Source organism: Danio rerio, chromosome 8, assembly GCF_052040795.2.
Source record: "Danio rerio strain M-AB ecotype USA chromosome 8, GRCz13ab, whole genome shotgun sequence".
Taxonomy (NCBI): Eukaryota; Metazoa; Chordata; class Actinopteri; order Cypriniformes; family Danionidae; genus Danio; species Danio rerio.
The window spans coordinates 13,610,668-13,633,488 of NC_141028.1; the positions used below are offsets into that span (position 1 = coordinate 13,610,668).

A 22,821-nucleotide genomic window follows, 5' to 3' on the forward strand; every position below is an offset into this window, starting at 1 on the left:
TTTTTCCAGAAGAAAAATATTATCAGACATACTGTGAAAATTTCCTTGCTCTGTTAAACATAATTTGGGAAATTTTTAAAAAAGAAAAAAAATTAAAAAGGGGGTTAATAATTCTGACTTTAACTGTATATATACCTACTGACGTTTTTTTTAATAATATTTTTTTTTTAGCCCACTCCACAGTTCACTAGTTTTTGTCCTCTACTGATATGCTAAAAAGGCAATAATGGTCCAACATTCCTGACCATTATCAGCAATAAAACCTAGAAAAACAAGGCATCAGTATGTTGTACAACCAATAATTCAAATATTCCCTTTCAGTCATCAAAGAAATAATTTGTTCCTTAATTATAGTTTTGTAACTATTAAATTGTTTTAAATTCAAAACTATAATATATACATCAGTATAAAACCTATAAATGGTGGAAAAACATATTCTGTAATTGTGTATTAAAAAGATCCTGATCCCCCCCCCACCCCCTCCCCCCTAAATTATTTCCTAACATTTCAAAATAAATAGAAAACATTAAAAAAACTTTGAGTCACATTAACTAATGCAGTAAAGCTTTTGAAGTTATTAACTTTTTACTTTTATTGCAATAAAAACATAAGCAATCCCATGATAACACAGTGGAGTTCAGTGCTGAATAAACTCGTCAAGCACTCACCTAAGTCTCTGCATTGTCGGGTGACTGTACATCTAATTTTAGTTAGCTTTTAACAATAAAACAAACAAAGAGTTACAATAAATTTGAATCTCTAAACCCTCTCCATCATTCTTTCTCTTCTCAGATGGGATGGCGGGCCAAATTAAAGGTTATCAGGGGCTCTTTGGCCCTAGTTTGGGCATCTCTGATATAGATTTTATCAATATCGATACAAATTCCAATACCACTTATCAATTTTTTTATTGTTTTTATTATTATTATTTTTTACTGATAGTTATCCCTGTCAGTTATAAATCTAAAATTTCCATATGTGTAAAAAGCTTGGGGTAAAATTGCATGACAGTATGTATTTTTATACATAATATTTGTTGGTCAAACTTTATTTTGATGGTCTTTTTGTTGAATTTAAGTTACGTTGCACCTACATGCCAACTAATTCTCAATAGATTATAAGTAGACTGTTAGGTTGTGTGGTTAGGGTTTGGAGAAAGGGTTAGTGTAAGTTCACATGTACTTGCTAAGTTTCTATTAAAGTTGGTTAAATGTCTGCTGAAGGAGCAGTATCAACAGATATTAAGCAGACAGTCTACTAATACTCAAATGGACCATCAAAATAAAGTGTTACCAATTTGTTTACTAGCTTTGTCTGAGAAATAAGTCAAAGCTGAAGTGGGTCAAATTATTTAAATGTGTGTGTGTGTGTGTGTGTGTGTGTGTGTGCGTGTGCGTGTGTGCGTGTGTGTGTGTTTTGCATGCTTAACTTTACCTTTCTTAACCTAAGATTTGTTTTACTGAACTAAAACCACCATTGCTTTAAGGAGTGTTTTTCTTGTCATTGCAGAGAGAAGTACATTGCAAACACAGCAGAGCAGGAGTCATTGGGCAAGGTGAGGCAACTGTAAAACCTCTCTGATTCATAACCAAGTTCCACCAGGTTTACTTGATTCTGCCTCATCTGTTGTGGTCATCTAGGAGTTAGTTAAGAGTTGGGTTTAATATTTCTGCCAAACTGTGCAGAGCATGCTATCAGTGTCACGCCACATCATGCCAGTGTTAGAACAAAGCTTGTGTAATCATTGCCCTGATGTACAACTAGCAGACCACCCTCTCAGCACACTGGAAGAAGAGACAACAGCATGCCAAACTCTTCCATAAATGCCCGTCATGCCCTTTAACTGTTTACTGCTGCAACTTTACAAGCTTTCTGAATCCATGAACCTACATTAAATTTGACTGCCAGTACTGGACTCAAAAATTTAAAGGGAACTTTTTACAAGAAGTCTCTGATGTTCCTAGAGTGTGTATTTGTCGTTTGAGCTCAAAATAATCCACTAATTAGTTTTTAGATTAGTTTTGAAACCACCCCTTATAAGCTTTGATTCAAATTTTGCCATTTTGGTGACTGTCACTTTAAATTCAAATGAGGTTGTGCTCCCAGCTCTTTTTTTCTAAAAGGGGTGGGGCTATAAAGCCAATGTGTCACCTTAGTGACAGATTATAAACTCTAATGGGAATGGCTGCTTCTCACTCATGGCTGTTTATGCTAATGAGGGAGAGATCTTCACTTAAGGGCGGGGCTTTCCCCCTCTGATGACACGTACAAAGGGATCAAAGAGTTTCTACATACTGTTTTTTTACGAAGTATGATTATAAAAAATAGAATTAATACATTTTTACCATCATAGGCTGGCTGTATTCACACAACTGTGTTTAAACCTCTTGACAAATTGATTTAGCATATTATGTCCCCTTTAAAGTCCACTTGAAATCACAATGAAAGTTGTTTTGGGTGCTTGTAACGATATGTTATTCTTGAGCTTATCTATAAGCTAATGTGCTCCAAAGCAATGACAAAATGTACTTTTACAAGATATAAGCATTCAAATCTTTTAGTTTCTCACTTTTTCCAAAATGGTCCAAGCTATTTTTAGGATTTCACTGCTAAGGATGAGTATCGTTAAGATTTTTATCGATTTAGTGCCGGTTCTTTTTATGATATTGATACTATTTTCAATAATTTGATGCAAAAAGATATTAAAATATGTTGAAAATGTAAAGTTTCTGATGGTTATTTTCAAAAAAGAGAGGAGGGGCTACTTGATGTGTCCCGCAATGTCTTCATGCTTGAATTGAAATTATGTCACACATTAAGCAAAGCTGCACATTTCACAGCACTTCAGGTCCCATGAAATTAAAATAACATTTTTTAGATAGCAAAAGAAAGTCCAAAAAAGTATTTTTTCCAAATTTTTGAGTGCCTTGGACTTTCTTTTGCTGTTTATTCTAAGCAATCCCTTACCCAAAGACCACCTATACATTAATTAAGCTACCCCTGAGCAGTTTTTTAGATGTTCGTATCAGTATTGTTAGTTTGTAGGATATTTATAAGCTGGTGTGCTACAAAACAAAGACAAAATTTGCGTTTAGAAGATATAAAACTTATATAAACATGCAAGTAGGGGTGTCAAAATTAATTGTTTCTTCGGTGCACCACGATGCAGACAATTCGGTATCGGTTCAGTAATAATCATAACTGGTTATTGTGTAGTGACGTCATTTATCTTATATGCGCCGTAGTTTACTATGGCGAGGTAGGCAAGCGCGAGTATAATAACCGTAACCAAACCGTACCGTATAGGTTCAGTCCTCTACATATAATGCTTGTAGTTTGTCACTTCCGCCCAAATTAGTTAATGTTTTTTATTTTTTTCTTGTCACCCCATACTTCAGTTTCTCATCAAATCTTGACCAATCTAATGCTCTCTAATATCTGACATGCCCCGCCTACTTCAAAAAGCTTAACATTTGATGCACTTGAGCTCAACCACTTTCACTGACAGATTCGTGTTCACCTTCTTTTCGTGTTTCAGTTGATTCTGTCAAACATCGCATACAAATACACATTTCAAAGCATTTCACAAGACCTTTAATAGGAATTTGAAATTCGGATTTGATATCATGGGGTCAGTTTTTGTGCACCAACCAAGCTTTACATATGTAAATAACATTGGTGTGCAGTTAGCATCTGAATACATACAGTAGAACATTGTGTCTCTGTGGACTTGCAGGTTCTCCGTCAGCAGGTGAAGCAGGTGCGAGAGAACCAGGAGCCCAATATGAGACAGATGAAGATGTGGAAGGATCTGGAAACGCTGCTGGAGTGCAAGAAGCAGTGCTACCTCAAGGCTCAGAGCCAGGCGCCTATTGGGCACGTCATCCAGGATGTTGGCAAGGATATGCTGGTTCTGTGATGCCATTTGCCTTGTAAATGTTGTTCCTTTTTGTCATTGATTATTACAAAGACACTAGGGAAAATTATTTATTTAATAGCGTAGTTTACCCAACAAATTTTGTTTACTCACACTAAAATTGTTCTAACCTTTTATAAATATCTTTCTTCTAGACACAAAACAAGATATTCTGAAGAATGTTAAAAAAGCAGCAATTGACATCCATAGTAGGAAGAAAAAATGCTATTGAAGTCATTAGCTGTTTGTTTTTCTTTGTAGTTTTCAGTATATCTTCATTTGTGAATTAAAATTCTTCAGAAATTTCAGAAGAAAGAAATTAAACATATTTGGAACAAGTAGAGGATGAGTAAATAATGACAGAAATTTCATTTTTGTGGTGAACTGTACCTTTAAGAGACCACTTCAAAATTCTCGGTTTATCTGTACATCTGTATTAGATGTGGGTTTAAGTGAATCGTTTATATTTGTTTAAATCTATAAATACCTGATGAAATTTGTTTCAAATTTCAAAAAAAACTTTTGTCATTAGAGCATTATTTTGTTTGTTCTCTATATAAACATTTCTGAAAGCATGGCACCTTTGTTATTTCAAGCAAAGAAATGCTCTAAATGACAGCATTGTTGTTTGAAATATTTTTGGAAAAAATGGCATCAGTAGTTCACAGAATTAAAAAAGACTGAGTAACTATACATTGCAAATCTAGTGGTTTCTTAACTCAATATATAAATACAGTTGAAGTCAGAATTATTAGCCCCCCTGAATTATTAGCTCCCCTAAATTATTAGCTCCCCTGTTTATTTCTTTTCCCCAGTTTCTGTTTAACGGAGAGAAGATTTTTTTTCAACACATTTCTAAACATAATAGTTTTAATAACTCATATCTAATAACTGATTTATACAGCTTCTATACAGCTTAAATTGACATTTTAAGGCTAAATTAGGGTAATTAGGTTAACTAGGCAGGTTATGGTAATTAGGCAAGTTATTGTGTGACGATGGTTTGTTCTGTAGACTATTGAAAAAAAAAATAGCTTAAAGGGGTAAAAAAAATAATAATTTTCTCCCTAAAATTAAGTTTAAAAAATTAATAACTGCCTTTATTCTAGCCGAAATAAAACAATAAGACTTTCTCCAGAACAAAAAATTTTATCAGACATACTGTGAAAATTTCCTTGCTCTGTTAAACATCTTTTGGAAAATATTTTAAAAAAGAAAAAAATAATAATTCAAAGGGGAGCTAATAATTCTGACTTCAACTGTAAATATATATATATATATATATATATATATATATATATATATATATATATATATATATATATATATATATATATATATATATATATATATATATACAATCGTATGTATAAAAAAGAAAATCAAACACAGTAAGTCTCTAAAACCCTTTTGTAAGAGGAACTGTTTTTTTTCGCCATTCATTCACATCTGCAGCTGACGTCAGAACAACAGTGCTCTTTCACCAAAGTCACTTTAGAGCTAGTATTTGAATGATTCTTTATCGAAATGTCTAAAGTGATGACAAAACAGGTTATTTTGCTCACATTTTAAGATTATAATTTTGAACGGCATGAAATGCCATCAGTCTACAGAGATTTTCCATTATTTCTGTTGCAATATTACTATGGTATAAATACAGCACTACAACACACAAAAGAGAAAGAGCGACATAGAAAGTAATCGATCTGTTTAATCATGATTTGATCAGCTGTAGTTTAAAATTATGCTGTTTTCTATTAGGGCTTATTATGCGGTCTCTGTCGCCATCTTGTGGAACATCGTCAACTGTCTGTGCACAAAGACAGGCTAATAGCCGCCAACGCGCTGTCTTTCAGAAATAATAAATATTTTAAAATAGGCACTATCCTTATAAATAAACTGCGTAATTGCAATCTAAACAACTAATTTCTCAACTAAAAAGCCTCAAAAGTACATTCTGTTGCCCAACAGCAGCAATATTTGTCAAACTGTAAAGAGTCCTCAGCTTGTCGCTGTATGTGGGCGGAGTAATACACAAGGCTGAAGGGTTAGGAGGCTGAACGAGTGCTGTTACTGGCAGAAAGAATATTGCACAGCTCTCAGCTAATCAGATTAGGACCCAAACAGAATTGTTGTATACATTATTTGCGTATAATTTTATACGTTTAATACGTTTAATTTAGTGGAAAAAAAGGCATCTTAAGGACTACTTGGATAACAGAGTTCAAACTCAGAATCACTAACGTCCAACAAGTTCTTGGTCTCAGTTTTGACACGTCTTTCGGAACAGAGCTCCGGTCTTTGTGTCCAAAGATAATGCCGTACAAAGTGCCACACTTTGGATGATGCGTTCACGCTCCAAGTTATTTTGGGAAACAACAGCCATGACCTTGGGCAGAAGAGCTGTCCAATTTAGGACTTCAGTTGGATCTCCTTTTGTTGCTCTGGCATAGTTAACAGACTCAGTTGTCCCGTCATCATACACAAGTTGCGTATTCACTATATATTTTAATTAAACTTGTTTTGTTTGAAAAAAGTTTCAAACATATCTTAAATCATATTGTAATTTAGTTTATATTGCATAGATTGATCCTGCAGCTTCAGGCACCATTCTTTTAGTAATCTCTAAAAGGTCTAATAAAACTTACTTCCTTCTTTCTCTGTCTGGTGCGTCCATCCATCCAGAACGTCATGAGAATCAATATGACCCTTGCCTATAATTAGATATAAATTGATTCTTACCATAAAAATGGGTATGGTGGAGCGCTAGAGTGGTAATTCATTCATTTATTCATTAATGAAATAATAATATGCATGGGTCACCCTGAGTAGGTGTGAGCAGTGCATTCTTGCTTACTGTTATAAATCTGTGTGTCTGCAGTATAATGGACATCTGGAAGCTTGAAGTGATTTAATATAAAGTCATTCTCACTCCGAATGCTTTAGCACCTATATACAGTGGCTTAAATTTGACTAGTTTTACCTTTCTAAGAGTTGAATGAAGTGATAAAAATGTAAAGTGTTAAATAAAGGTAATTACAAATGTTATATTTGTATTCACACTGATTTCATGTGTACAGTTTTATACTTCTAATTAGAAAAGAACAGAAATACTGTAGTTTCACACTGAACAGTCATTCATTCATTTTCCTTTGGCTTAGTCTCTTATTAATCAGGGGTCACCAGAGTGGAATGAACCATCAACTATTCCGGTATGTTTTTCAGAGTTTTTGTTTATGCAGTTCATAGAACACTGAGACAACATGCAAACTCCTTTTAGAACGGCCAAATGGCCCAGTTGGGACTCAAACTAGCGACATTCTTGCTGTGAGGCGACAGTACTAACCATTGAGCCACTGTGCTGCCAACATTGAACATTTTCTACTATGCTTAAATATTCAACACAAGTTTCCTAATAATTTCAGTCAGTCATATTAATATTGAAAAATTCAGATTCACACACTGAAAACAGTCATGTTTTTTGTATGAATTTGGGTCAAAGACTTTTTGGTGTTTGCATCAAAGTACTTTTATAAAAGTGATTTTGTCGATGTAATGCCTGAAGCAAGTATATTTCAAATAAATATTTATTTCTAAATTAAAAATCAGTATATTTGGTTGAAAGAAGGGTGACGCGGTGGCGCAGTAGGTAGTGCTGCCGCCTCACAACAAGAAGGTCGCTGGTTCAAACCTCGACTGGTCAGTTGGCATTTCTGTGTGGAGTGTGCATGTTCTCCCCGCCTTCGTGTGGGTTTCCTCCGGGTGCGCTGTTTCCCTCACAAATCCACTGCGTAAAACACATGCTGGATGAGTTGGCGGTTCATTCCGCTGTGCCGACCCCAGATTAATAAAGGGACTAAGCCGAAAAGAAAATGAATGAATGAATGGTTGAAAGAACATGCCATTGTCATTCAGCAAAGCATATTTATGTACAAATTAAACACACATTCTTATTTATTACAATTGTGATAATATTACTATTGTTCATTAAATTATATATGAAATATGAAGTGATTATAGTAAAAGAATGAGCAATCATGTATATTTGATTAGGGTTGGGGAAAGTTACTTTAGAAAGTAATGCATAACAATATGGAGTTACCCCCCCCCCCCCCCCCCCCCAATAACTAATTTCATTACTTAGTTACCTTTTTTGGTAAGTAATGCATTACTTTTGAGTTACTTTTGCGTTACTTTTGTCTGACCTGGCTGAGGCTTGATCTCTTTCAGAACATGCAGGGTTTTTTTCTTCTTAATAGGGAAGCTCTGCAGTTACCAACACACTGTATAACCTTCATTTACCTTAAAAACAAACAAACAAACATGTTTGACACTTTTGTACTTTCTGTCTTATTAAAAAGTAAAATCAGTCCATTCAGATAGTGCCCTTTCCTTTTCTTCCATGTGTTCAAAATGAGAATATTTCTATCACAGTAGTGTAAGGCTCTGCCATCTCTCTTTCTGCCTGTTCCGTTATTCTCTCATTGCGTGTAGGATTCATTGTGACATTTTATTCAGCAATTTATTTTTAAAAAATGGATTAACTAAACATTTGGATTAAAGAAACATAAATATTAGCACTTATTTTGAAAGGTAATGCTTGTTGCTTAAAAAATATTATTACATAACTCGTGTTATTTGTAATGCGTTACCCCCAACACTATATTTGATTGTTGAAATTTGTATTTTTATTTTATTTATATTCATTCATTTTCTTTTCGGCTTAGTCCTTTTATTAATCTGGGGCCGCCACAGCGGAATGAACCGCCAACTTATTTAGCAAATGTATTACACAGACTTGTGGGGGAAACCGCTGCACGCAAATACGGAGACCATGCCAACTCCACACAAAAATGCCAACTGACCCAGTTGAGGCTCGAACCAGCAACCTTGCTGTGAGGTAAAAGTGCTACCACCATTATTTAAATTATATTTACAAAAAAACTTTTTTAAACAATGTATTTTTAAACATTTAATCTAGACAACTATCCGAAATAACAACTAAGTTACGTCACAGGTACACATACTCTATATTAGCACACACTCATTCATTCATTCATTTTCTTGTCGGCTTAGTCCCTTTATTAATCCGGGGTCGCCACAGCAGAATGAACCGCCAACTTTTTTAATTTATGAACCTCAAAAATTAAAAAAGGCATTAATTTAACTTAAAGACAAAGGGGGATCAGAAGCTATATATAAACAATTCTATAAATGCTTTCAGAGTCAGTTGGATTAAAAGATGTTTAACTAGTTCAGATTCAACATGGTTTTTTATTCCCAATTATTGGTTAAATAAAGTTGGCGGGTTTGGTTTTAGTTAACTTTTACCAGCAAGCATTACTGGCTTGGAAAATATGCTATTCTCATAACTTTTCTCCACATAAAAAAAAACATTTTTATGGAACAACACTGATATTACAGTTAAGAATAAATCCTATTTATATACTTATAGAGATATATTACATTTATTTTCCTTATTTGATGACTTGGGGAACTTGTTAACTTATGAACAGTTTATGAAAATTCATCAATTTCCAATCCCATTCAAGAAATTTAAAATTATTGTAAATGCTATCCCAAAAGAATTATTACATCTAACAAAAAATCACATTTCATATATAAATAATAAAAAAAAACATAGAACCCTCCTTATTATTTGAAGGTATTAGTGTATATGATAAGAACTGCAACTACTAACTTATTCTTCGAATTCTCCAACAAAAAAATCTAATTGCTCCAAGAGGGAAATCATATTGGTCAGCGTTAATAGAAGATATTGATTGGAACATGGCTTCTCCCATATAAATATGTAATCCCAAACAAAGCAAAGGAAATCCATTTTAAAATTCTACACAAAATATTTCCGGTCAATGCATTTATCTCAAAATTTACTGATATTGTAGATACTTGTTCCTTTTGTCAGGAAAATTAGGAAACGCTCATGTTTTTTCAATGTAAAATCTCACAAAAGTTTTGGTCAGATCTGTAAATTATTTGAATAAATCCCAATCAACAAAACAAATCTTTAAACTGAAAGATATTATTTGTTATTATTCTAGTCATAAGAATAAAAATTAAGAATATATATTTAACTCTTTTATATTACATGCCAAATTCTTTATCCACAAACAATAATTTCTTAAATCATCTCCCTTATTTGCCTATTTTTAATTTAAATTGATTCCTTGCTTAAAGCTATATGTCTATATAACAACAAAAATTCTGCAAGTTAATATAAACTTATGAAAATATCATGCTTCCAGTATGTAAGTAATTAATGCTTTCTGTATTTCTTGATTTAATTTAATTTTGTACTTCCCCTTTCTTCATTTTGTTCTTTTTTTTCTTCTCTTTCTATTACTTTTTTTTACTTATTGTTCTTATCACTTTATAATTGTATTCTAGTCTTCTACAGATTACTTCCTGATTTATATTGTACATTTTTTCTTTTCTAAATAAAAGTTTATAAAAAAAAAAACATACTGTATATCAACACCTTGACCGTCACCGCACTGTGTAAGCTCAGAATTGAAAACGGCAAATGCACGTCATATAATAATTTATCAAGAGAAGGTTTAGACAAAAAATATGTACAGAAAAAAGTTCCACCAAATGGGTTCAAAACAAAAACAAAACGAAACGGCAAAGTACACATGCAGACAGCTTTCCAAGAACACTTCACCTGTGAGTTCTAACAACTACCTGCGTCTGAGGGGTGGGGCAAAAGTTATGTCAACTGCTTTGAGTGACAGAACGACAAACCAATAAACAAGCAGCTGCTCCACATACGTCAGCGCTGAATCGAGCCAATGACAATTGATTGGATGTTGAAGGACTCCGCGGACGCGCGCCGTCCAATCAGCGTGCTCCACATGCGGCAGAGAGGCAGTATTGAGTCTCCTGCAATAAAACAAGAGTAACCGCCACTTCCATCACCAGTGAACGGGCGAGAAGGACGGCGAAAGGGGTCGAGCGTCACATTTCCAGGCAGGCAGAGGCTTGGACGGGGCTGATTGTGATGTACTAAGCAAGGAGCTTTTCTTTGGCTTTCACTGACACACAGTTCTTTGGGGCACAAGAAGAAGACTGTTTGGATAAGACTCCTGGAAGGTGCATTTGCCCGTCTCAACTTTCCACATATGTTCTTCATTGTGGATATCAATGCATGTATCACTCATAGGCATATTCTTATATTTTTGTTCTTCCTTTTTTTTTTGTAAACAAGGCAGATTTCTTGACTTGAGCGGGATTCTCTTCCCATCTAACCATGGAGAACGCTCACACCAAGAGTGTGGAAGAAGTTTATAGTAATTTCAGCGTCAACGAGAGCACGGGACTGACTTTAGACCAGGTGAAAAGGAATAGAGACAAATGGGGTCCTAACGGTACGTCTGATACATTCTGTTCTTCAGCGTCATGTCAGCCAGCTGAAGTTGACATGAAATTGTTTTACATTTGTTGCAATAAGCAGCAGGAGCGTCCGAAACATCTGACGTCATCAAACACGCTTTATGGCAAGCCGTAATAACAATAATTTTAGTTAAAACCAACTGCTTCTGCTGTAGATTTTCCCCCAGTAAGCAATCCCATTGTTATTAGTATGTTTTTTTTTTACCTTTTAATTTTGTTTCACTTGATTGTTGAGTTTGAGCTTTCCATGTATGAAATTGTTAGAGTGTCCAGTAGGCATGGGACGATAACCGTTTTCAAGGTATATCGCGGTTTGGTAAAGTAAAGGTTTGAAAACTGCCAAAATTTTCTGCTATACAGTTCTTAAGGTCTGTGGAAATTTTTTCTTATTCATGTTTTTTTTTTTTTAGTTTTAGGACAACAGTATCTTCAGCAGAAAAAATATCCAAACATTTTGTTTTAAATTATAAAGACATCTGTGTTTTTGAAACAAACAAATGATTGATTTGAATTATTCAGGCATATCCTGACATGTTTACTGCTCCAAAATATTTTAAATGTTTCTCAAAATAAAATCTATTGTGTTCAAAGAGGGGAAAAAGTTTTTGGGTTTTTACCCAAAATGTATAGATAGATAGTAGTGATCACAATACTGTGAAGATTCTGATGGTATAATAACCTTGGTTAAAAATATCACGGTATTATGATTACTGCTCTAAAATATATTCTTTTTAAATGTCTGAGTAAAAACCAAAACTTTTTTTTCTTTCTTTTGAACTCGATATAATTTATTTTGGAAGATCAACATATCAGGCTAAATGAATTGACTTCTGCTGTCTTCATTTGTTTCAAAATCAGATTTTATTTTTAACAATTTAAAGCGGCATCTTTACATATCTTTGCTGCTGAAGATGCTGCTGACCTAAAAACCAAAACTAAAAAACTAATACATAAATAAAAAAAATAAAAAAATCGTACACATACCTTAGGCACGGTATAGCAGAAAATGTTAACAGTTCAAAAACCTTTACTTTTCCAAACCGCGGTATACCTTGAAAACGATTATTATCCCATGCCTAGTCAGAATCTTATACCGGCCCATGCCAAGTGTCCAGTTGTTCCTTGCATTTTTAATTTTACTATTAAGTTGTAAGCTGTTATTCTGAATAGTCCTTACATATGCAACGTGGAAAAAGTAGTTGTAGCTATATGGAGTTAACAAAGTAATAGGGCTGGGCGATTTGGTGTAAAATTAAAATCTTGATTAATTGAACATTTTAAATCTATTACGATTAATGTATGTTTTATGTAATAGACAGTATATGCCATCTTGAGGTCTCTCGTGGATGCAGAAGTAATAAAGGCTTAACAGAGCAGGGTCACGTGACTCCACATGTACAGTAGTAGGGAAAGTAATTGAAAAATTGACCTGGAAAAATTAGCTCGGTTATAGGTTTTGAATGTCAGTTTTGATTAATCGCCAAGCCCTACTATATAATGCTTGCAGGAATTATGGTATCTATTATGATCCAAAAAATTACTTTTACTATTACCGTATATTGACTGTTTTTAAGTAATGACGGTTAAAGTCATTTAAAAAGGACTGTTTTAAATAACTATTCACACACACGGCATTGTTGGCTTACAAAAAACAAAATTCAAACAAACATCATCCTGTTGCACTACTACACTTGATTTTGGTTTTATTGTAAAAAAAAAAAAAAAATTGTTAAATGAGAATATGAAATATTTGATGGCATACTTCACAAAACAAAGATAATTTAGTGTTCACAAATGTTTTATTTTGATTAGATTTTTTAATAAATTGGTCTTGCACTTCATATTTTCGGTTGTATATGTATTAATTCCGGTACTATTACTCTAAACCGATATTAACCATTTGGTAGAGGCTGATAATTTTAAGCGTTACGCGTGTTAACTAGCGACATGAAGAGTTAAAAAAAATGCAATCCAAAAGAAAATTTCTTGGTGGGGTAGGTAAAGGGTTAAGTCATAAGCAGTTATTTTGAAGTCTTCTCCTAATGTTCACTGTGATTAGTAAACAGGGAATGCATAATAGTGAATATTTGAATATAATGGATACTGGTTACCTTAATGTAAAAATAAATGTTAAAACGGGTTGCCATATGCTTTTTTTTCTCTTCACAGAATTAAGCTGAAAGACATGTTGAAATCTTATCTGTTTGTTATGTGACAATCAAAGCATCATTTTTCTTTTTCTTTTTTTCTTAAATTAAAACTGGGCATGAAAATATTCCAGTCAGCAGAAGAGCTTGTAAAGGTTTCACTGCATGTGCTAAATTCCCTTTTGGATTTGAATCAAATATTTATCCCAATTTTTTTCTATCTATCTATCTATCTGTCTGTCTGTCTGTCTGTCCGTCCGTCCGTCCGTCCGTCCATATCTGTTTATCCATCCATCCATCCATCCATCCATCCATCTATCTAGTGTGTATTTTAATTATCTATCTATCTATCTATCTATCTATCTATCTATCTATCTATCTATCTATCTATCTATCTATCTATCTATCTATCTATCTATCTATCTATCTATCTATCTAGTGTGAATTTTAATATACTATCCATCTATCTTTCTATCTATGTACCATCTGTATCGTATCTAGCTATCTACAGTATCGTATCTATAGTATTTTATCTATAGTATCTACAGTATCATATTTATAGTATCGTATCTATAGTATTGTATCTATAGTATCGCATTTATAGTAAACATTTACAGTATCTATCCATCTATTTATGTATCTATCTATCTATTGTATCTATGTATCCTATCTATCTACAGTATCTATAGTATCGTATCTACAGTATCGTATCTATAGTAAATATCTACAGTATCTATGTACCGTATCTTTCTACAGTATCTATCTATCTGTCTGTCTGTCTGTCTGTCTGTCTGTCTGTCTGTCTGCACACACACACTATATATGTACAATGTATAGTGCATTTTGTGACTTTATGCTTTCTCTTTTTCATATCATTCAATAACCCACACAGAGTTGCCTGCAGAGGAAGGTAATAATTCATTCATAATCTGTAGCATGTTGTTAATCTTGCTCTTCTAGTCTGATTCTGAAATGTCTGATTTAAATGTTCGACAGGAAAGTCAATATGGGAGCTTGTCATTGAGCAGTTTGAAGATTTACTTGTGCGGATTCTTCTACTGGCAGCTTGCATATCTTTTGTAAGTACATGTTCTGGCAGATTTCTGTAATTATTACAGTTATGTGATATTCTTGGAGTGCAAACATGGTCAGCCGTTTGTCAGCTGGGCTTCTCAGTACATATTCGTGTCAGGTGTTGATGGCTTTACACGAGAAAGGAAGCATAGCAATTGCATGCACTCAAATAAGCAGCCGGAGGAGCTGTGAAAGTGAAGATGTCTTGTTAGCTTAGTCACCGTGTCTTTGGTTACTCACAGATCAGAAAGGCTAAACGGCTGAGGAAGCGCAACTCCTTAGGAATGGTGACAACAGCATTCAGTGAGATTGAGTGTCTGTCACTAGCTGCCAAATGAGACGTCTTGGTAGTGCGCTGCTGTTTTATGACTGGGGGTTAAGGACCTCTTGATAAATGGGCCTAGATCGTTTACCACTGAATAAAAAGACATGTGGTTGTTTTGCTTGGAGATTTGAAGGGGTGGTAAGGTCAGGCTGTCAAGCAGATTTATGGATGAGATCAATGTATTATATAGAGCTGGTGTTAGTGGTTCAAGATCTTATAAAATAAAAGTTTGTAGGTTCACAGTGTGCAGTTTACCTTCATCTTTATATTAAATTGTATGTTAATTTGTCCACGCTTATATGTACATACACATTTTAATATTTAATTTTAATGTACAACTTAATTTGTAATAAGCTGTAATTTACTTAAAAAATATTTAGTAGTTTATTATAATCAAGTAAATGTAATATTAGATTTTTTGTATTATTGTTGTTGTTATTAATATTATTATTATTATTATTATTATAATTAATAGTAATTATTATTATTATTATAATTTTATAAGTATCACATTTAATTGCATATAGTAAATTGTTAAATGATTACCTTATAATTTATATTTAAAGCTATTAAAATTAAGATAATAATAATATTTATTTATTTATTATTAATTGATTATTATTATTATTATTATTATTATTAATATAATTATTTTTAGGGGTTTTCACCTTTACTAGGATAGAACAGTGGAGATTTTACTGACAGGAAAGTGTGGGTAGCAGTGATGGGGAAGAATCGGCAAAGGACTTCGAGCCGGGAATTGAACTCGAGACGCCATTAGCACCTTGGTGCTATGTGTTAACGCGCTAACCACTAGGCTATTAGTGCTGACAATTGTTATTATTTCTAATAATAATAATATCTACTAATATATCTACATATTTTTAAAAATTATTTAACAGTTTATAATACGCAATTAAATGTAATATTTACTAATTTACTTTTTGATTATTATTATTATTATTATTATTTTGTAAATATTTCATTTAATTGTAAGTAATACACTATTAAATTATTACATTTAATATTTATATTAAAAGCTATTAAAATTGAGATGTATATGAATTATTTTTTGATGATGATGATGATGATGATAATAATGATGATTATTATTATTATTATTTTCGTAATCTGTTTTTATCATAATAATATGATCTAATTTTTCAACAGTATGATGGTAAAGGTTACAAAAATTTATTGGATTATTTAATATATATAACATTAATTCTTTAATAATTTATTGTACACTTAATAATATTAATAATATTTTCGTAAATATTACATTTAGTTGTAAATAATAAATAAACTATATAAAATAATATTATTAATAATTCATAGTTTTATTATTTATTATTATAAATAATTAATAGTTTATAATACGCAATAAATGTCATTTACTAATTAAATTTTTGATTATTATTATTATTTTGTAAATATTACATTTAATTGTAAATAATAAACTATTAAATGATTACATTTAAAATTTATAATAAAAGCTATTCAAAATAAGCATGTTTATAAATTATTTTAAAATTATTATTATTATTATTATTATTTTCATCATAATTTTTTTTATAATAATAATAATAATAATAATAGTAATGTATTGTACAGTCTGATGATAAATATATATATATATATATATATATATATATATATATATATATATATATATATATATATATATATATATATATATATATATATATATATATATATATATATATATATATATAAACATTTTTTTTCCCAGTACTGGGTTGCAGCTGGAAGGGCATCCACTGCGTAAGACATATGCTGGAAAAGTTGGCCGTTCATTCCACTGTAATGAAGGGACCCCTTAGTAATGAAGGGACTAAACCGAAAAGAAAATGAATGAATAAATAATAATAGTTTTCATAAAATTATAGAAATTAATTGCATTACTATTTATTGTAATATTCATTTATGTTTTAGATATAAATTCCTATGTCACACCTATACATTAGTTTGAATATTATTTTATTTAATTTTAAAACATTTTAAACATTATTAAAATAAAATGTGATTTCTAAAATCAAAGTAATGGTAGGATGGTTGATCCTCATGCTTTGTCTACCCAAAAAGACATTACAGTTCATACAGCAGCTGATGAAACTGGCTGGTCGGGTTGAAGTAGAGAGGTATGCCAGCAGAGATACTGAGGTGTTGGACTCTGTGATTTGACAGCTGTCTCGTACTTGGCTGTGTAAGAGGGCATCTCTGTCGGCCAAATTAAGCTTCTGACCTTCAGTTACTAGCCTTTCATTTCCACAGACAGACCAGCAGCTCTCATGAGAACCACAAAGATTTTAGTTTATCTGAGTGGAGAAAAAAAGGTGTAAAATTTCACCGCTTCATTGGCATGCAAAACTCCTCTCTGAGTTGCAATAAAAATGTGTGCTTAATGACCTGAAGGAAAGTAAACCACTTTTGTAGCTTCCTATTTTAGCAGGAGCTTGTACATAAAAACATACAGTATGTAAATGAGGGAAATAAAAGATATCGTGCTGGGACTGCAGTGTAATCTCCAGTCATTAAAACATGCTTAGTTTTTATTCCCCCTGAAGTTTAAACTGGTTTCAGATCATGCCCTTTATGCAGTCCAAACAGAATCTCATGTGAATAGCTTCTAAGGGAAAATGTCAATTGCGTGTCTCGTCTCGAATCTTGATCCTCTAGTCTTGAAATATCCACAGGGTGTTTTGAATGTGAAACACTTGATTAGATGTAACAGGACGTGCTGTGACATGACTTTTTTGTCTGCAGGTATTAGCCTGGTTCGAGGAGGGGGAGGAAACTATCACTGCCTTTGTGGAGCCTTTTGTAATCTTACTGATTCTTATAGCTAATGCCATCGTCGGCGTTTGGCAGGTCAGTAAACAGGTTGTTTATCTTAAAAAATTTAAATATCTAATGTTGCTTTTTGCAAAAGTATGTAAATCATATGATAATTAGTTGGTCAACTGCATTCTATACCTAATGCATACATAAACTAAAGAGAGATTGTATAGTAGGATTAGGAAAACTGATCAGAAAGGAAAATAAGATTCGTATTTATCTTAAAAGTAAAATCAGATACCAACGCTTAACTATTCTCTATTGTGCACATACGCACACACACACACACACACACACACACACACACACACACACACACACACACACACATAAAATAGAGGACAGATAAACCAAACGAAATTATTAATTATTTTATTTTACTTTTTCATTTATTACATTGATCTTTCTTCTAACCCCAACAATCTATTTTGTACTCCATTTATTTATATATATATATATATATATATATATATATATATATATATATATATATATATATATATATATATATATATATATATATATATATATATATATATATATATATATACACACACGTTTTATTGATTTTTTATATATAATGTTTTTGTACAAATTATTTATTATATTTTTATGCATTTTATATTTTTATTTATTATTATTATTATTATTATTATTATTATTATTATTATTATTATTAACAATATTTTAAATAAGTAAAAAAAAGCTATAATATGCAAGTGGTATGACCAATTGACCAATCACCGTTGGTCAAATGTATTACAGACAATAAAGGGATATATTAAAATAAGAATATAAGGTAAGTGTTATTTAAATGTTGACAGATGCATCTTTAGCAGTTATATATAACATATATATTAAAATATTGAATGGTTTATTTTTTATTTAGTTATTTATATTTATTTTATTTTTAATATTACAGATGTATTACAGAAAATAACAGAATAAAGTAAAATAAGAAAATTAATTAAAAGTGTTAAATGTTGCGACAATTAAATGTTGATGGATACATCTTTATCAATTTGTGTGTGTTTGTGTGTGTTTGTTTGTGTGTGTATGTCTCTGTGGGTCTGTGTGTTTAATTTTTATATTGTATTTATTTACAAATAAATATTTTTTTATTTATATGTAAATAAAATGATTTAGTGGAGGGCTAATCATTTTGACTTCAACTAAATATTTTAACATATATATATATATATAAATATAAGTTTGTATTTAATTTTTTATTTATTCATTTTTTTTTTTTGTTTAAAATTTATTAATTATTATATTTATTTATTATTTATATTCTCAACTTGTTTTATATTGTCCATCTCAGGAACGTAATGCAGAAAATGCCATTGAAGCCCTCAAAGAGTACGAGCCAGAGATGGGCAAGGTGTACCGTCAGGACAGGAAGTCTGTGCAAAGGATCAAAGCCAAAGACATCGTGCCTGGAGACATAGTGGAGGTCGCTGGTGAGTGCTGCGTTTTATATTATGAAGACAATGGGATCTGTGCGTTGCTCGGTCCAGTCTAAAAGCAGTTATTAGCGAGGTCACTGCACTTATGGGTTGTTATATGAGATAATAACAGGCTCTCAGCTCCGTATGAACCCTGTTCAGCTTCAACATAGGAGTAAAGGTATTTTTGGTTACACCTGTTGATTCTCAGGATTGTGTGCGTCAGTTCTCATCACACGTTCGTCAGCGGTCATGCTCTTTCCCAGAAGCATGGCTATATCGGTTGATGGCTCCATTGGTTTGCTTCTCATAGTTTTGCTTCATTTGTACAGTTGAAGTTAGAATTATTAGCCCGCCTTTATATTTTGTTCATCAATTTCTGTTTAACAGAGAAGATGTTTTTCTAAATATAATAGTTTTAATAACTCTGATTTATTTTATCTTTGCCATGATGACAGTAAATAATATTAGACTAGATATTTTTCAAGACATTACTATACAGCTTAAAATGACATTTAAAGGCTTAACTGAATTAAGTTAGGCAAGTCACTGTATAATGTGGTTAATAATTTTGACCTTAAAATGTTTTATAATATAAAACAATAAGACATTCTCCAAAGGAAACTATAATATATGAAATACTGTGAAGATTTTCTTGTTAAACATCATTTGGGAAAATTTTGAAAAAGTGAAAATTCAGTGGAGGGCCAATCATTTTGACTTCAACAGTATGTGGAGAGAGAGCTGCTTGATTACTCTTTGAAAGATTGTCATCTAGATTCAAACACAGGCATGATGACATTAAATTGTTTAATAAATCTTTAACCATTATCGTCATTTCTGTTACAGAAAATGTACTTATCACAGAAGTGCTGGGGTATTTGTTTATAGTAAAATCACTGGGAAACATCCATACACATGCACATACATACACTACGGTCAATTTAACTTACCCGATTCACCTATAGTTGAGCCATCGTGCCGCCTTTTTTAAATTGTATTGGATAATTAATATTAATTATTACGGACAATTTAGCCTACCCAATTCACCTGTATCGCATGTCTTTGGACTTGTGGGGGAAACCGGAGCACCTGGAGGAAACCCAAGCATGGGTAGAACATGCAAACTCCACACAGAAACGCCAACTGACCCAACTGAGGCTTGAACCAGCGACTTTCTTGCTGTGAGGTGAACATGCTATCTACTGCGCCAGAATGCAGCCCTTTAAAATGAATTGAAACAACACAATTCTTAAAAGTGTTTTTGGGTCAATTTAAAGTTTTCTGTTCAAATAAACCACAATTATGTTCCTCTTAAATAGGAAAAACTATTAACTTAATCAAATTGTGTTGGACCAACATGAAGGAATTGTGTGGAACCCAGCATTTTTCATTGTGTGGGCATCCTGAGTTTGTACAAAAATTCTGAAATTGTGATTTAATGTCTTTTTTTTTTCGTTTCTTTTTTTATATCAAATAAACACATTTATTCACAAATGGTTCATTTGCATATTAAACTGATGTTACAAAAAGACTCATTACAAGAACAGACAATTAAGACCAAAATCTTTAATGACTGTAGTTGCTTCATCCTGGAATCAAACGTTCTTTCCGCTCTTGTGACTCCTGATAAATCAAGGACTAAGCCGAAGGAGTGTGAATGAATGACGTCTATAAATAATGAATTCAAATTTAAAGCCTTTAATAGAACTCCACAAATAACCTTTTTTTCTATAGGGTATATGTGTTTAATGTCTGTTTTCTTTAAAAATCAGCGATCTCCACTGGCTGAGTGATATCTGATGTAAAGTGAGTCTTAGATTGTACAAGAAACCCTGCATTGAGTTACATTTCCCCCGCCATGTCTTTAAAATATGAACATTTATTTTACCCCAGTATATTCAGTGGAGCTTCTGCACTAGCCTGCTAATATTGACGGGCTCGTGCGAGTAAACTGCTTTTCAACTCGTTTTACGCTTGAGCAAATAAGTAAATGCCAAAGCCTATTTAACTGATTATATTGTAATTACATTACATAATTGATGCTATAAAATGAATCGTACAAAATGAAAAAAAAAAAGAAGTGTCAGTGATGTAGTAGTTAAGGTGTCAACTCATGCACTCCAGTGCTCACGGTGACCTAAGTTTGATTCCCGCCTCCCGGTCCCATGCCAGTCATTTCCCTCTCTGCTCCTCGTGCTTTCCTGCCAATACTCTCTACTATTTAATACATTTAAAGGTGAAAACCCTCAAAAAATAATTATTAAAAATGGAAAACATTAACCATTCACCTGAAGTTTATCAGTATTGGAAGAAACACTAGCTCGACATATACCCTACACACATGAAACCACTGTTAAAAAAACTTAAGTGAAAAACAAAGTTCAAAAGATTTGATCAAAAATGTTGATTCATCCAGAGTCGGGTAAAATCTTTAAGGGCGTACTCGCACTATGCTTTGGCGCGGTATGCTTGTAGTGTGAGTGCAAAACGCGCCAAAGCCTGAAACTGAAAGCGAGACGTGACTTTAAGGGACTGTTTCATATGGATTTATTAATCAATCTTACTGTAAATGAACGCAAACTGCCGTAGATCATTAAAGACACCTTTAGCAGACCTCCTCATTCCTGCAGCACGAGGACTTTATGATTGTTTATGAGCGCCAAAAGTGGCGGATCTGTTGGGCGAAATATCTAACTGCGTGTCACTGCATCCCTAAAGACTGCTTGGCGAAATATTTGACTGCCTTAAGTCCCCGAGTCATTCAGTCAAACCATTTAAATAATAAACTGATCTTAAACTAAAAACTGAACTACCCTGATCCTGTTACTATGACCATTTATGTGAAGCTGCTTTGACACAATCTACATTGTAAAAGCGCAATACAAATAAAGCTGAATTGAATTGAATAATACTCATTCAAATTAAAGGTATTTAATTTACTTCTGCAATTAACCATTTATTATAACATGCAATATGTAATTTAATGTTACAGAGATAGAAAAGCCTTGAAATAAAAGCTGTGATAAGGAAGCCCAAAATTGTCTTCATGTGAGATCCGTGAATGGATTTGGGCAACTGATGCATTAAAGAACTTTATTTTATCAGCACTGCTTGAACGTTTCCTTTCTGCGGACCAATTGGTTCTTTTTATCGCTTTTGTGCATATTGATAATTCTTCTGTTTGACGCTGATAGGCTGTTCAGAATCAGATTATGGAATGGTTTAATTATAACCCACAGTGACAATGGTGCAGATGACAGGTGTCGGCCCTGGGCCCATCGCCCACCCCTTCTGCAGCGTCCCACTGAATGCAGCATGTGACGTCAGATAGAATCCAGACAGACTGCAAAGTCACCTTGGAGAGGTCATTGCTGGAATGGTGCTCTTTGGAGGTTTCACGAATGCATCTGTTTCATAATTCATCAGTGTTAGGTGTATTTTATGCATAATGCCTTGTAGATAAATATGTGATAACAGATTTGACCGACCAACCCTGCTTCAATGTGATTAATTTAGAAAGAACAGGTCACCTGGAGCTTTTTGGCTGAATCTGGAGAGCGTTTCGTAGTGTGACATCTGCGCTGATTGTTTTAAAGTGCTTTCCTGTGGTCTCTAAATCTCTGTTTCTGCTCCTGCTGA

The 22,821-nt window shown here is 32.7% G+C and overlaps 2 protein-coding genes and 1 long non-coding RNA gene across 9 annotated transcripts in view; 2 read left to right on the plus strand and 1 right to left on the minus strand.

Moving 5' to 3' along the window:
* Positions 1-4,609, plus strand: part of ift81 (intraflagellar transport 81 homolog) — a 44,900-nt gene extending 40,291 nt beyond the window's left edge. The window contains exons 17-18 of one of the 2 annotated variants that reach the window (XM_087263110.1): positions 1,510-1,555; positions 3,737-4,609. In XM_087263110.1, the coding sequence (XP_087119236.1) occupies positions 1,510-1,555; positions 3,737-3,919 (229 nt within the window). In that variant the 3' untranslated portion in view covers positions 3,920-4,609. 2 annotated transcript variants of the gene reach the window in all.
* Positions 4,610-10,853: 6,244 nt separating this feature from the next.
* atp2a2a (ATPase sarcoplasmic/endoplasmic reticulum Ca2+ transporting 2a) overlaps positions 10,854-22,821 on the plus strand; it is a 58,248-nt gene continuing 46,280 nt past the window's right edge. For 3 of the 6 annotated variants that reach the window (XR_015496941.1, XM_087262996.1, XM_087262994.1), the window contains exons 1-6: positions 10,854-11,029; positions 11,145-11,304; positions 14,369-14,386; positions 14,473-14,555; positions 17,663-17,767; positions 19,056-19,194. Coding sequence is in view for 4 of the 6 variants with exons in the window: in XM_087262996.1 (XP_087119122.1) it covers positions 11,187-11,304; positions 14,369-14,386; positions 14,473-14,555; positions 17,663-17,767; positions 19,056-19,194 (463 nt within the window). In the remaining 2 variants the exon portion in view is untranslated. 6 annotated transcript variants of the gene reach the window in all.
* On the minus strand, positions 10,944-13,039 carry LOC141375583 (uncharacterized). The gene is made up of 2 exons (XR_015497710.1): positions 12,381-13,039; positions 10,944-11,551 (listed from the first exon to the last, which is right to left on the minus strand). It is a non-coding gene; the product is annotated as an uncharacterized LOC141375583 (long non-coding RNA).